The sequence below is a fragment of the Molossus molossus genome, unplaced genomic scaffold (genome assembly GCF_014108415.1).
Source record: "Molossus molossus isolate mMolMol1 unplaced genomic scaffold, mMolMol1.p scaffold_m16_p_2, whole genome shotgun sequence".
NCBI classification, from domain to species: domain Eukaryota; kingdom Metazoa; phylum Chordata; class Mammalia; order Chiroptera; family Molossidae; genus Molossus; species Molossus molossus.
Window position 1 is genome coordinate 104,263,047 of NW_023425355.1, and position 14,676 is coordinate 104,277,722.

At 49.7% G+C, this 14,676-nt stretch overlaps 1 protein-coding gene across 1 annotated transcript; it reads right to left on the reverse strand.

Annotated features, from left to right (window-relative positions):
• Nucleotides 1–89: 89 nt before the first annotated feature.
• On the reverse strand, nucleotides 90–13,748 carry CCDC22 (coiled-coil domain containing 22). Its single transcript, XM_036270715.1, has 17 exons — nucleotides 13,558–13,748; nucleotides 12,287–12,464; nucleotides 7,632–7,764; nucleotides 6,745–6,851; nucleotides 6,532–6,598; nucleotides 6,252–6,430; nucleotides 3,840–4,034; nucleotides 3,207–3,269; nucleotides 3,002–3,121; nucleotides 2,308–2,427; nucleotides 2,105–2,221; nucleotides 1,913–2,014; nucleotides 1,722–1,829; nucleotides 1,354–1,449; nucleotides 1,057–1,116; nucleotides 903–977; nucleotides 90–459 (listed from the first exon to the last, which is right to left on the reverse strand). Exons 1-17 carry the CDS (start codon nucleotides 13,605–13,607, stop codon nucleotides 346–348), a joined length of 1,884 nt encoding a protein of 627 aa, XP_036126608.1. The 5' UTR covers nucleotides 13,608–13,748; the 3' UTR covers nucleotides 90–345.
• Between the last annotated feature and the right edge of the window lie 928 nt (nucleotides 13,749–14,676).

Sequence of the window (14,676 nt, forward strand, 5' to 3'; positions counted from 1 at the left end):
TATATTGACTCACCAAAATGTACCTGTGTCTCACCTGCCACCCACCCCCTGCCCCTCCCTGAGCCCTGTGCCCCCATCCATGCCTCAGCTTAGTCTGCAGACAGAGCCCCTCATTTATTTGGGATACAAGGCCCCAATCCCCAGTACTGTCCCCAATAAACTGTAGCCACACTGCCAGTCTCTGGATGTTCACTCCACATGAGGGTTGGAGTCAGATGGGCAGGAGTCGCCACAGCAAGAGGGACTAGATGGCAAAACACAGGGAACAGCTAGGGAAAGAGCTTGGCCATTGCTTCCAAACCCCTGCTGAAGCCTAGGGTCGGGGAGACCTCTGCTGGGGGCCCCTCAGGTCTCACGGACCCGCCCCAGGAGGCCAGCATTCTCCTGGCGAAGGGCCCGGTAGTCCTCTTGGATCTTCTCCAGATTGCTGAGGGTCTTCTTGCCCATCTCCGTCTCGATCTAGGCAACATGAATCACATCCCTTCAGCAAACAGGGCCTCTTTCCCAACTCCTGTTTGTCACCTCCTCCTTTATAGCCACTCAAGGCCCTTCTTGGGCTCCTCCCACCCTACCCCCAGCAATAGCCTGCTCTGTCCCACTACCAGGCCTTCGCATGTGTCATCCCTGCACCTAAAGCATCATTTGCTATGTGGCAGGATTACCCACCACATACTCAAGCTGAAGCTTCTGCCAACGATCCTGGGAGGGAGGCATGGGAACCCTGAGGGTGGAAGCTGGAACTCAGAGTAGGCCACTGGCCTGTCCCAGGTAAAGTACATGGCTAAGGGACACAGCAGAGACTCTAGCCATAAGCTGTGTCTGGTCCCATTGCCTGTCTTGGCACAAACTGAGGAACTGTCCCCTGGGCTGCCTTGGTTTCCCCTGCCACCTCCAGGCCTCACCTGCTCCTCAAGGTCTCGAACCTCCCTCATGATAGTGCCCGTGTCCTCAATGGTCTGGATGAGCTGGCTGCAGTTCTGGGGACAACAGGAAGAGAAGACTTGCACCCGAACCTGGCCCTTCCCCAGCCAGCCTGAGGCATGCTTCTCCCCTCACCTCATGTAAGGCAGCTAGATACTTGTAGGCCTTCCGAACAGCATCATCCTTCTTGGCATCCTGACCAGACAGAAAGAACCTCAAAGGTATCAAATAGCTTCCCCCACCCCACCCCCCCCCTACACACCACCTCCAGGACCCTACAAGGCCACCCTCTCCCACCCCCATGACTTCATCCTCCATGGAACAAAACCAGTCCCCATCATGAGACCCAGGCCTAAGTCAGCCCATGAGCAGATGGGCAGGCAGCCGCTCAGCCCCATGCCACCCCTCCACTTGACCCAGCCTGCCCCATACCTTGAACACAAGCTCATCAGTCACCGCAAACGTCCGGTCCAGCTTCCCAGACAGGGAATTGATTTCCTTCTGAAGCTCCTTTGTGTCAGACAAGATCTGGCAGAGATCAGGGCCATGAGCCTATGTCCAGGGTGGGGCGGCTGACCGGCTAAGGGCTTTCATGTGCATGCACTCACATCCAGACAGGGCCTATGTCACTGAGTCAGGGGTGGCTGGAGTGGACTGTGTGGGCCTGTTCTGGGTCATGGTGTTCCCAGATGGCTCTGCCTGTCAGAGGGTGTGAGGTCCTTGTGTACCCATGCTACATACATTTGCCCTTTGGGCATGTCTGCCCATATGACCCACCCTCCACGGCCATGGTAGCACACCTTAGTGATCTCTTCCTTCTGCTTCCGGATGTTGCCCACAATCTCCAGGATGCGCTGGGTATAGGCCAGCCGGGACACGTCTCTGGGCAGAGTCTCTAGTTCAGACACCTAGGCAGAGACACAGCAGATACTCCCCCAGGACCCACACCCCGCCCACTCTGAGCCACCCAGGGCCCCAGCATGGGCCTTACCAGCTGCTTATAGATCTCCTCCTTCCTGCGGGCCTCCTCAGCAGCTGCCCGAACACTCTGGTGCAGCTCCTGGATCTCTGCCAGCCGTCGAGAAGATTCCAGCTGCCAGGACCCCATGAGCAGAGCATGGGTATAGCCCCCGAGGAAGATACCAAACCTGCCCCACCCACGGCCCATGACCCTACCACCTACCTCTCTGCAATCCTGGAGCTTTCGGAGGTGGCGGTACTCAGCAAGGAGCGGGACCCGGTGCTTTTCCCACTGGCCCGCCAAATGGATGACCCGCTGGGCACTACTTTCTACCACAAGCTGGGAATGGTGGTAGGAGGATTTATGTCACACGCTGGGTCCTTCCACCTCTGACCCCCCTGGTCCAGCCCCAGCACCAGCCCCACCTGCAGCTTGGCGAGGTTGGCAGCCCCATCTGGCAGCAGCTCCACTGCCCGGCTCTTCAGGCGCAGGGCCTGCTCCCTCTCCGCCGTGCTGAGCTCAGTCTGCCGACACTCGGTTTCCACCTGGTAACCCAGAACCCTCAATCCTAGTCACTAGGGGAGCTCAAACACACACCACAGGCTCCCAGCCACACTAAGCCTGGAAAGCCCTGGCCTAGCCCAAGCCCCCACAGATGAAGCCCCTATCGATTCCTCAACCCCCTCCTGATAGTGACAGAGACCTATAAGCAATAACAAGCACCCACAGGCTCCCATGACTCCTCCACCTCCACACTGACCCCCAAAAGCCCTGACAAGCCCCACAAACTCCTGCCTGTACAAACCCATCATGCCCCACTGATGCCCAGAGATACCCACACACTCCCTGATTCTCACAGGCACTCACCAGGCCTGATTAAAGCTCACAGGCACCCTGATCCCTACCGGTCCACCAAGCTCTACAACCAAACATGCCCCTCTCATCCCCACTGATTCTCCTGAACCCTCGAGAGTCCCACACATCCCCAAAGGCTCCCATAAACACTTCTGATATCTGCAGACCTCTACAGAGTAACTCCCATCCCTCTCAAGTCTCCCAAAGCCCTCTAGACCAGACTTGTGACCTGACCCCAGACAGCAGCCCGTTCCCCACCCCCACCTGCACAAGGCCAATCCCCAGCGTCTTCATGTTGGCTTCAACCTCTTCAATGTTGCGTTTCACTCCCTCTAGCTGCTGGCAAAGGGCTTCCAGCTCCTGCTCTTGAGCTGCCAATGTGTCCTGGAAGGAACAGGCCAGTCAGGGTGGGGGTGTCAGGCCCAGTAGACAGGCAAGGGCCCAGGACATCACTCACTGTTCCACCCACCTGTTCAGGCCACCGGGAGGTGGCTGGCACATCTGACACCTGGGCTGCCTGGGCCTCGGGCTCCTGGGGGAGGGAGAAGAGAGCATCCTGACTGTCAAGGAAGGCATTGCCCCTCACAGCCCAGCCTCAGCACCCCTGCAAGCACCCTCCCAGCATCATACGCATGCCCACTCAACTGCTGATGACTATCAGACTGTGACTATACGAGAATCAAGGCATTCTCTGCGACCTCAGATTAGAACGTTTGCTCATAAAGAAGCCCCCCTGATCCTGATGGCTCCTGCTCACCTACCCCATCTCTGAAGCCCGAACTGCCCATGAGAAGGATGAGTGCCCCTCTGGGTGACCATCCAAGGAGAGAAGATATGCCCAGAGGAAACTTCCTGGGGAAGCCTGGAGTTTGCATAAAGAAACCCCTCCACCCTTATATGGTTCCCACCCCTCCACCCTTTCTCCATTGAAGTCCCCGAGGAGCCAGTGGAATCCTCTGGGTAATAGCCCCTGGTGGGGAGAGGCCACACCCGGTGGGAACACGGGCACCTGTGTGGATAGTGGTGTGCCTGTACATAAAGCAACTCCCCAAGCCAGACTTGGCCCCATCAGCATGCCCAATGTCCACTCAGGCCCACCCACCAGATGGAAGGTGAACTTCTCCGAATGTGTGAAGCGGGAGCCCTTGGGAGCACTAGTCCTGGTTCCAGCACCCCAGGCCTGCAGCAGCTCTCCCAAGTCTCGGGCTTGTTGGGGGGACGCCAGCCGGCCCCAGGTCTGACGCAGATGCTCAGCCAGATGCTTCTGCAGTCGCTGCCGCTGAGCCCGAGTATCCTCCTGAAAACAGAGAGTGGGGCAAACAAGACAATGTAGATGTCTCCTGTTCACCCAAGGCCCTTCCCCCTCCAGGGAGCCACCTGACAAGGTGCAATTGACGAATCACACTCTCCAGACTCTCCCAAAGAGGGGGCCCTGGACCTGCCCTCCTGGCCCACAGCTCTGAGAGCTCCCCCATTAAGAGGTCTCCTCTTTGCCCTGGCTGGTTTGGCTCAGCGGTTAGAGCGTCGGCCTGCAGTCCGGAGAGACCCGGGTTCGGTTCCCGCTAAGGGCATGTACTTCGGTTGCAGTTTGTCCCCGGCCCTGGTTGGTCGTGCGGGTGGCAGCCACTCGATGTGTCCCTTCACTTCGATGTTTCTCTCTCTCTCTCTCTTCCTCTCTCTCCCTCCCACTCTATCTGTACAAAAAATGGAAAAATATCCTCGGGTGAGGATAAAAAAACAACAACAACAAAAAAAAAAAAAGTGAATGCCCTTATGAGTTAAGACATGCACTTGCCCTGGTCAGTTGCTCAGTGGTTAGAGCATCAGCTCACGGACCAATGAGTCATGGGTTCAATTCCAGTCAAGAGCATGTACCTCGGTTGCAGTTCGTCTCAGCCCTGGTTGGGTTCGTGCAGGAGGCAGCCAATTGATGTGTCTCTCTCACATCTCCATCTCCATCTCCATCTCCCTCTCTCTCTCTCCCTCCCTCCCACTCTACCTGAAGATAAATAGAAAAATGTCCTCGGATGAGGATTAAAAAAAAAACAAGACATGTGCTTAAATATTTAGAGTTTAAATTTTGTGATTGATGTCTGTGATTTGCTTAAAATTAATACAGAAAAAAAGTTGGGGAAGACTAGATGAAGAAAGGTTGGCAAAATGCTTATAGTTGAAGGTGGGTGATAGGTACATAGGATTCATTAGAACATTCTCTCTACTTCTGTGTTTGAAACGTTCTGTAAGTTTAAATATTTTTTATTGATTTTTTTAGAAAGAGACAAAAACATCAATGTGAGAGAGAAATATGAGGCTGCCTCCTGCACGTTCCCTACTGGGGATCAAGCCCAGAACCTGGGCATGTGCCCTAACCAAGAATCTAACCAGGACCTCTCAGTCCATGGGACTATGCTCAATCGACTGAGCCATACCAGCCAGGAAAACTTTCTGTAAGTTTAAAAATGAAAGAGATAATGCCCAGCCAGTGCAGCTCAGTGGCTGAATGTTGACCCATGCACCAAGTTTGATTCCCAATCAGGGCACATGCCCAGGCTGTGGGCCCGATCCCTAGTGGGGGGCATGCAGGAGGCGACCAATGGATGTTCTCTCTCATCAATGTTTCTATCTCTCTTTCCTTCTCCCTTCCTCTCTCTCTAAAATCAATAAAAGAAAAAGAAAAAAAAAAGACAGAGGTAAAGATGGAACACATGGCAGTGGGGGGAGATAGAAAAAGACAATTGAAGAGATGGGCAGAGAGGAGAGGGGACAGATACAGGTGGATGGAGTGGGAGAGACACAGCACAGAAATGAAGAGACAGAAGGGTAAAAAAGAGGGGCAGTGCCAGGCCGGTGTGGCTCAGTGGACTGAGCATCTTCCCATGGACTGAGGTCCCAATTCAATTCCCGGTCAGGGCACATGCCTAGGTTGTGGTCTCAGTCCTCAGTAGGGGGCATACAGGAGGCAGCCAACTGATGTATTTCTCTCACATCATTGTTTCTATCTCTCCCTTCCCCTCTCTCTAAAAAAAAATCAATAAAAACATATTTAAAAAGAAAAAGATAAAAAGAGGGGCAGCAAAACCACAGAATGAGAAAGTGACTAGAAGACACATGCAGAGATATTGAGACAGAAGGAATGAGCATCACTGACAACAGCAGAGACAGAGAAAGAGTGAGAGCCTCCGGGGTGGAAAGAGGTAGTAGAAACAGAGAGGACAGAATCAGATCTGACTGCTCTGGTTGCTCGGAACTTCATGCACCTTTTCAGTCAGATGCAGAGCACTACCACTACCCATGTCTTAAAACAGGAAATTGAGACTCTGAGAAAGGATACTGACTTATCCAAGATCCACAACCTTTCTGACTCCAATGTTCTTGCAGGTGGAGAGCTGGGTAGATGCATGCAGAGGGGAGACGATGAAAGAGAGGGGCAAAGTGGGGAAAGAAGAGGGGCAGAGGACCAATGGGAGATAAGATGGGAGCAACATTGAGCAGGGAGCCAAGCATTGGGTGGTACCTGGGTAGGGAGGCGGGATGCCCGGTGGACCCAGTCCTTGTCCCCAGGGTGGTCCCGGCCTGTGTGCTGGCAGAGCTGGATGGCATGGCATTCGAGGAGCGAGGCCACCCTCTCAGCAGGCTGAGGCACCTGGGTGGGGGCTGGTAGTAACAGGGAACTTGCCTGGAACTCCCGGGGCTCTGGAAGCAGGAACAGAGTCAGCCAGCCCTCCCACCTCGACACACAGGCAGGCTCACCTCTATCCTTCTCCCAAGCATCTCCCCACAAGTCTCATGCTCACCTCCTTTGGAACTCAATTCAGGCATGAACAGCCTACTGGCATGGAAAGAATTCTGGGGGGCTGAGCCCTGGTGGGAGAGAAAAATCAGAGCCTCTAGGATGAACTGTCATGAAGGGTACTGGTGGGAGGGGGCCAAAAACCTGAGCACCCAGATGGGGACAAAGAAATCCAGGCAGAGACAAGCAAAGATCAAAATGAGTTGCAGGATCCCACCTGGAGGTGCTGCAGCTTAGGAGTGCGAAGGAGGGGTGGAACCCAGGGCAGGGCCAGCTGGTCCCGAATTTGGCTCCCAATGGCCCGGAGAAGGATAGCTGAGTCACCTGTGGGGGTGGGGAGGTAATGCCAATCAGGTAACAATACCACAACTTCAAAAATACACACCATGGGAAAACAGCCATCATTCCCTGACCACCCCCCAAGAGATGCATATCTATCTAGCTACCAGACTCACACTCAGTCATTCAACAAACATTTACTGAGTACCTACTATATACCAGTCACTACTCTAGACTCTCAGGCTATCTCAGTGAACAAACTGATAAAGATCCTACTCTCCTGGGGCCAACAGGCTGGTAGAGGAGATCATAACTAAGGTCATAAAGACGATACAGAAAACTGTCAGGTGGTAATCAGGAAAGGAGGATAAGGACTGTTGAGAGGAGGACGTCATTTTAAACAAGGCAGTTCGAGACAGGCCTCCCTGATGTGACATGTGCTCAGAAACCAAGAGGCTATCTGGGAGGAGAATAATCCAACCAATACAAAGGCCCTGGCACTGGAGTACATATAGCATATGTGAGGGGCATCGAGGAGGCCAGTGGGATTAGAATAGAGTAGGTGAGGGAAGCAGGGCAGGAATTGAGGCGGAGAAGCCCCTCCAAGCACCAACTCACCATCTGGTTCAGCCCAAGTCGTAGCCCCTTCCTCCTGCCCTGCATCCCCTCTCCCAGCCCTAATCCTCCCGCCTAGCTCTCCCAAAGACACATGCCCTCACCCCCTGTCTGGCAACATCTTTATCATCTCCACCTCTCTCAGCCCCTATAATACCCAGGAATGCCACCCTCTCCCCTCACCCTCTTCATGCCTCAGGTACCCCATACCTGCAGGCTGGTCTGCATCCTCAGAGGCATCAGTAGGTAGACGCTCAGCCAAGAAGAGAAGCAGGTCCCGGAGGTCAGGCTCACTGGGGTAGAGGAAGTTCTGATAGCCAAGCTCCAAAGGATAGCCCAGGTCCTGGGGGTTGGGGAGGGGGCCCCTATCAGCCAGGCAGGCAGGCTCCTCCTACCCTGGGAGCCCTGGGCCTAGACCCTAAATATTCCCACTCTCTCACCAACTACGGCCCTCCAAATCTCTCCTTGGCTCCTCAAGACCTCTAGGCTTCTCTGGGAGGAGCCACAGAGTGATTCTAGTCAATGTAAGAAGTAAGAGCAAGAAGTAAGATTAAAGCTCTAGCTTTTCTAACTATGGCTCAAAATCCAGAGACCATAAAAGAGAAGATGGGTATTTCTGAATACATGAAAAGAAATAAAAAATTTTCATGGAAAAATATAATAATCCAAGTCATAAGAGTAATAACAAGCTGGGGAAAAATATTCGGAACTCATGTCATAGGAAATACAGAGTGCCTAAAACTAAACAAGGAAAAAAGGTCAGCAATGCAACAGAAAAATAGGCAAAAGGGAAGAACAAACAGTTTAATGAAAAATAAATGAAAATATCCCTTAAACATATGGAAATATGTCCAACCTTGCTTATAAGAGAGACATGAACTGAAAGCACACTGAGAGACTTCACATTAAGCATCACCGATCAGGACAACCTGACAGCACATTCCCCTGCAGTGCGCACTGACAGGGAGGTACTGTCACTAGAGTAGTGTTCCTGCCCCAAACCTGAATCTACTCAGGAGAAAACACTCAGAGTAATTTAGGCTGCGGGGTATTCGATGAAACAACCGGCCTGGGTGCTTCAAAAACATTTGTTATCACAAAAGAAACAAAGAAACAAAAGCAAAGGAAGGCTGTTCAGTATTTAAGATTAAAGGTGTAACAATGAATGATTAGACTCTGTGAAGTTTTAAAAAGTAACTTAAAGGATACTTTTGTAACAACTGGGGAAATCTAACTATGTACTAGACCTTAGATACTGTACTATTAAGTTTCATGGGTGTGATTATGGTATTGTGGTTATGTTAGAGAATGTCTTTTTGCTTAGGAGAAGCACATTTAGTTTTAGGTATGAAATGTCATGATATAAGCCACTTTCAAATGGTTCAGCAAAAAAAAAGTGCATGTATGTATGTACATGTATGTGTGTATAAAGAATGGAGCAAAATGTTATAATGTGGGAAGCTAGGAAAAGGATGTATAAGTATTCACTGTTCTTTTTTCATTTTTCTTTAAATTTTACAATTTTTTAAGGTACAAAGCTGGTGGAAACTATACTGAGATAGCATTTCTGACCTAATGAATGGGGGTGGAGGGAAATCCAAAAATCTGACAATACACTCAGTGGGAGAGGCTGAGGGAAAACAGGTATCCCCTCATACACTGCTGGTGGGGATGCATAATTAAAGCCCCAGTGAGGGCAATTTGGCAAAATCTAATCAAATTACATATGCATTTACCCTTCCACCTAGCAATCCACTTTTAGAAATAGATATGCCTCCAACAATTCAAAAATATATATGCACAAGACAAGATTATTCATTACAGCATTCTTTGTAATATATTGGAAACTTCCTAAATGTCCAAGCATAGGAGAGTGGTTGAATAAACTATGGTACATACATACAATGGACTACTTTCCAGCTGTAAAAAGGAAAAGAATTATTACGATCTCTACTATTTGATATGAAATGATTTCCAGGATATACTGTTAGGTTAAGAAAAAAAGCTAAGAGCCCAGCCACTGTGGTTCAGTGGATTGAGTTGTCCCATGGACTGAGAGGTCCTGGTTTGATTCCTGGTCAAGGCACATACCTGGGGTTGTGGGCTCGATCTCCAGTAGGGAGCATACAGGAGGCAGCCAATCGATGTTTCTTTCTCACATTGATGTTTCTATCTCTCTCTCCCTTCCTCTCTAAAAAATCAATAAAAACATATTTTTAAAAAGCTAAGAAACTAAGTATATGTTTTCTTTTGTATAAGACAGGGGAAATAGAGTATATATTCATATTTGTTTATATCTGCATTTTTTTAAAACTGGAAAGATACATAAAAAACTAATAAAAGTAATGCCTTTATAGCAGACAGGTAGGGGTAACAGGATGAATGGCTGGATGTGTGAATATGATATCTCAAGGTATCACACTACTTCTGTCACACCTTGGTGATCTCTTCTACCATTTCAGTACTTAATCACCTTAATCACTAGTTCATAATTCTTTATATTAAGATATCCCTGCTCACACTACTGCCGGGGTTTCTGTCTCCAGATGGACCCTTATTTATAAAATAACTACACAAAACAATTTTTTTAAAAGAGACTACAGGCTTTGTAGGAAACAAGATTGGGGTTGAAATCCAGCCTGTGCTACTTACTAGCTGTAAGACCTTGAACTGGTTATTTAACACCTAGAAGCTCAGTTTCCTAGCTGTAAAATAGAGCTGATAGAGTTGCTTTAAGAGATAAAAGGACCCTATCTGAAAAATGGGCCCAGAAAGAAAGCCTTTTTCTGCCAGAGTTGCATTGGTCTGGAGCTGCATAGACTCTGAAATCAGACTTTCCTGAACTCATACCTAAGCATTGCCTCTTACCAACTGTGTGACCTTAGGCAAACACTTAACCTCTTTATGCTTCACTTTCCTCATCCGAAAAAAAGGAGTATCAACAATACCTACCTCAGAAAGTTGTCATGAGAACTAAATGAGTTCACACCATATTACCACAGTGCCTGACACAGAGTAAACACTCAGAAAATATCATTATTATATGCAATGTGTGTACTGGGTCACAATGTGAGATATATTTATTTTAGAGGGTCACGGTCAAAAAAAGTGTGAAAACCACTGGCTTTTAAGCTACTTTACTTTGGGTTTTTTCCGACACCTGCAATCAAAGAGTTGTGACTAATACAGAAACTCATTCCAGCAGTGGGGTGTGTGAAGTGACAGACACCAAAATATGGAGGTGGCTGAGTCGCAGAAAGTGGCAGAGGAGTGGGGCATATGAAGAGGCAGACGCCAGAAGGCGGCAGTGCTGAGCCGAGGGGGGGGGCGGTCCAGGGCAGCACACTGCTGAATTAAGAGACACTTTCTGTCTGCTGCAGAAGCACCAAGGCTCAGGGGCCAGACAATCATAGAAAGCTCTTGATCACTGAAAAAGCCATCCTCTCAGCCCCACACTAAATTTGGTGTGAGCAAAAATAAGTCAACATCAAATCCAGTGGGAGACAGCACTGAGAGAAGAGAGGAACAGAGAACTGGGGAAGCCTGACCCCCCAGACCCCCCTCAATATCTCCCACTATGCACTCTCCTTGCCAAACAGAGGACAGAACTTCTCCCTTATCAAGTGCCATCCTTGAGAATACGGCCCCGGGCCAGGGGACAGACAGCCTGCCTCATAATGCCACTGAGACCCCCAGCCAGAAGAACCTGAGAACTCCTGAGAGCTAAGTGAACCTGAGAGCTAAGGGATGGGCAGGGCTCTGAGGCCTGTTGCTAAGAGACAGACACTGCACAAGCAGGGTTTAAATCCAAGAAATCTGACCACTCTGTCTCCTGGGTTTAAATGGAAGTGTTCACTGTAGTTACTCTATTGACCCTCTACCACCATATACTGGGTATGTTGGATGTATTTACATTCATTATGCAGCCACAGGTTGCTGGGATGCAAGCAGCCAAACCAGGCCTACCCAGTAATAGTACTACCGTTTACACAAAGCTTATTATAATCCAGTTTTTCATATATTAACTCGTTAATCCTTGCAGCAACTCTATGTGGTAGGTACAGTTCTTATACCCACTTTACATATGAGAAAACTTAGGCCAAGAGAAACTGAGAGACTGACCCAAAGTCACAACTAGTGAACCAGGAGAAATGACATTACTGGGAGCTCTTACATTACTAACTAGACATAGGTTGGTACTGCAAAGGCATGGGTGCTTCGTCAGAAGGCATATTATCCAGGTAGAGACAGCTTTGGAATTATTCTCATGAGAGGCAGGATATATGTGGCTGCCATAGGTCAGAGTTCAGTGTTAGTGCAAAGACACTGTTTTGAGTTAACCAACATATCTTCCTTTGGGTAGCCCTCCCTCCCCCAACTCCATGTGATCCTAAAGAAGCGGCCAATCACAGTGCTTTATGAATGACCATGTGATCCAGCTGGGCCAATCAGAATACACAGTGGTTAATTCAGGAATGAGCATGTGAACCAAACAGGGCCTTTTCTGAAACTGGTAAATGGATAGTACAGGGGGCAAAATTCTTGGTGCTAAGCTGAAAATGTGGGAGCCAGGGGCAGCAGAGGCACAAACTGGATCCACCCTTTTAATGCTCATAACAACCTGAATTTAATCATCTCAATTTCACAGATAAGAAAACTAAGACTCAGAAGGGTTAGGGTCACACAGTTAGCAAGTGGTACAGTGAGGGTCTGAACTACTCAGGCAGTTTGACCAGGGAGCCAGAGCCTTAATGCTAAGCCACAAAGGGAGTTGGCAGAGAGGAAAAGCAAGAGTTTCTAAGGAGCTTGGTGACTTTGTGAAGGAGGAAGGAAGAGGTTGTGTGTATTGGGAGGAGGGCACTCACCATGCAGGCCTGAGCCAGGCTCATGGCCAGGCGGAAACGAGCAGACATGGCGAGAGGCAGCAGAGGGCTGAGGCCAGAGCCCACAGCAGGGTTGATCACACGCAGGCAGCGGACAACAGCTTCTACAACCAGCTCAGTGGTGAAGGCTCGCAGGGTCTGCACTTCTGGAGGAACCGCCCTGAAGAAAAAAGGGGCCAGGCTTGATGTGGGGAGCAGTCAGAGAACAGGAATCAAGCTGGCTTTGCTGCCTTCTGGAAGTCCTAGTACTGGGGTGGGGGTGAGGAGGATGGCCTCAATTCAGACAGATCCTGGGTGTTGATAAATGTGATTTCCATTTGGAAAACTAAGAACTGAGGATGTCCTCAGGTCCTAAGAACTTGGTGTAGGAGAACGGTGGATGGAAGGGATCTGAGTTGAGAAAAATCTCAAATTTCCCTATGCTTAAAAGCCCCAAATTCCTGGGGTCTGGGAAGGGCAAGGGGCCCATGTGGTATGATCTCTGGGTTTCTGGGTCCCCAGATATCATATTCCCTGAATGTCAGAGGCCCCTAGATATTGAGCTGCTTGGGTTTTGAGACTATATGTTGGAAGTTGGGGTTTTCAGAAGTTCCAAATATCAGGATCCCTAAATTCAAGATATCTGGATATTAAGTCCACCTAGCTTCAAGAAATCAGGCTCCCTAGATGTTGGCATTCTAGGTTTTTAGGGCCCTCGAATGCAGAAGTCCTGTGTGACAGGGACATCAAACCTTGAGGCCGCCAAATTTTAGGCTCCTACGGTTTTAAAAGTCCCAGGTGTTGGGAAACCATGTTTGAAGGTTCCCAAGTATCTATCCAGTTCCAGGGTTTTTGGAGTCGCTGGGTGCTAGGGTCCTGGGGTTTTAAGTTCCTTGGTTCTTGGGATACAGGTGTCTTAGAATCTACAGGGATCAGGGTCCCAGGATAGTGATCTCAAGATTCACAGATTTCAGGGTCCCGGGTCTTCAGGTTCCAAGGTTTTAGGGTCTCAAGATGTCTGGGTCCTTGAGTTTGGGGTTTACCAAATGTAGGGTTTGGGAGGCCCCTGATGTCAGCGTGTGTGTGTGTGTGTGTGTGTGTGTGCGCGCGCGCGTGTGTGTGTGTGTGTGTGTGTAAAGAGAGATTAGGATCCTCTAAGTCGGAGCCCTGGATGTCAATCAAGGTCCAGGGTTTTAAGGTTCCCGGTGACTGGGTCCCGAGTTTTGGAGTCCCGGATATGGGCATTCTGGGGTGGGCGGGGGCTGTGTCCTTACGTGCCGGCCTGGCGCAGGGAATGGATGAGGATTCGGTCGGCTTCCTCCATGGTGAAGCTGTGTCCGAGTCTGGGGCTGGGTCCAGGACCGGATCCGAGCAAGCGAACAAGAGAAGCAAGCTGCTGAAACCCAGCTACGCGCTCGCGGTCCGAGGAGTGTCACGGGCTGCCACTGGAGAGCTGGGAACTGTAGTTTCAACCGCCGAGTGCAGCGCAAGGCTTGCGTCTCGGTGCGGATGTGAGCGCAGGCGTGAATGAGCAGTGGCTGCTAGGAGTTGTAGTTCTTCCGCCTACCTTCCAGCGGGCTCTTCCAAGTGTGCAAAGGAGTCTATCTTGTGTATGTGCACGCGCGCGCATGTTTTCTGTGTGTGTGTGTGTGTGTGTGTGTGTGTGTGTGTGTGTGTGTGTGTGTGTGTGTTGGAGGGGATGGACAGAGAGTGACTTCTTGACTCATTCATTTAAGGCGACATTCATCTTATAGACTGTAAAAGTGTACAAATTAAGGGCAGGGGCTTTAGCACAAAGGGTCTAGGATTGAGTCTCAGCTCTTTAGCTCAAGTCTTTAGCTCAACTTGCTAAATGTGTAATCGTGGGTAGGTTATGTAACTTCCCTGAGTTTCCTCATCTGTAAAATAGGACTACAGTTGTCTCCCCACCCCTGTGCACGGTTTCGCTTTCTGCTGTTTCAGTTACCCAAGATTAACCGCCATCTGAAAATATTAAGCGGAAAATTCCAGAAATAAATAATTCATAAATTTTAAATTACATGCCAATCTGAGTAGCATGAGGAAATCTCGGGCCACCCGGCTCCGCCCCCCCCCCGCCCCCTACACACACACACACACACACACACGAATCATCCCTTTGTCGCTGTATAGGCTACCTGCCCATTAGTCACTTAGCAGCCTTCTCATTATCAGAAACACTGTCGCAGTATCGCAGTGCTTGTGGTCAAGTAGCCCTTATTTTACTTAATAACCGCCCCAAAGTGCAAGAGTGATAATGCTGGCAATTCGGATATGCCAAAAAGAAGCCATAAATTGCTTCCTTTAATGAAAAGGTATGTATACATAAGGAAAAAAAGACAGTATATCTGGGGTTCAGTACCATCCGTTCTTTC

Coding starts and splice junctions, on each gene's coding strand:
- CCDC22 (XM_036270715.1), bottom strand. CDS start 13,607: ATGGAGGAAGCCGACCGAATCCTCATCCATTCCCTGCGCCAGGCCGGC. Junction 6,431..6,531: donor TGAATTGAGTTCCAAAGGAG/GTGAGCATGAGA, acceptor TCCTGCTTCCAG/AGCCCCGGGAGTTCCAGGCA. Junction 1,450..1,721: donor AGAAGGAAGAGATCACTAAG/GTGTGCTACCAT, acceptor GATCTCTGCCAG/ATCTTGTCTGACACAAAGGA.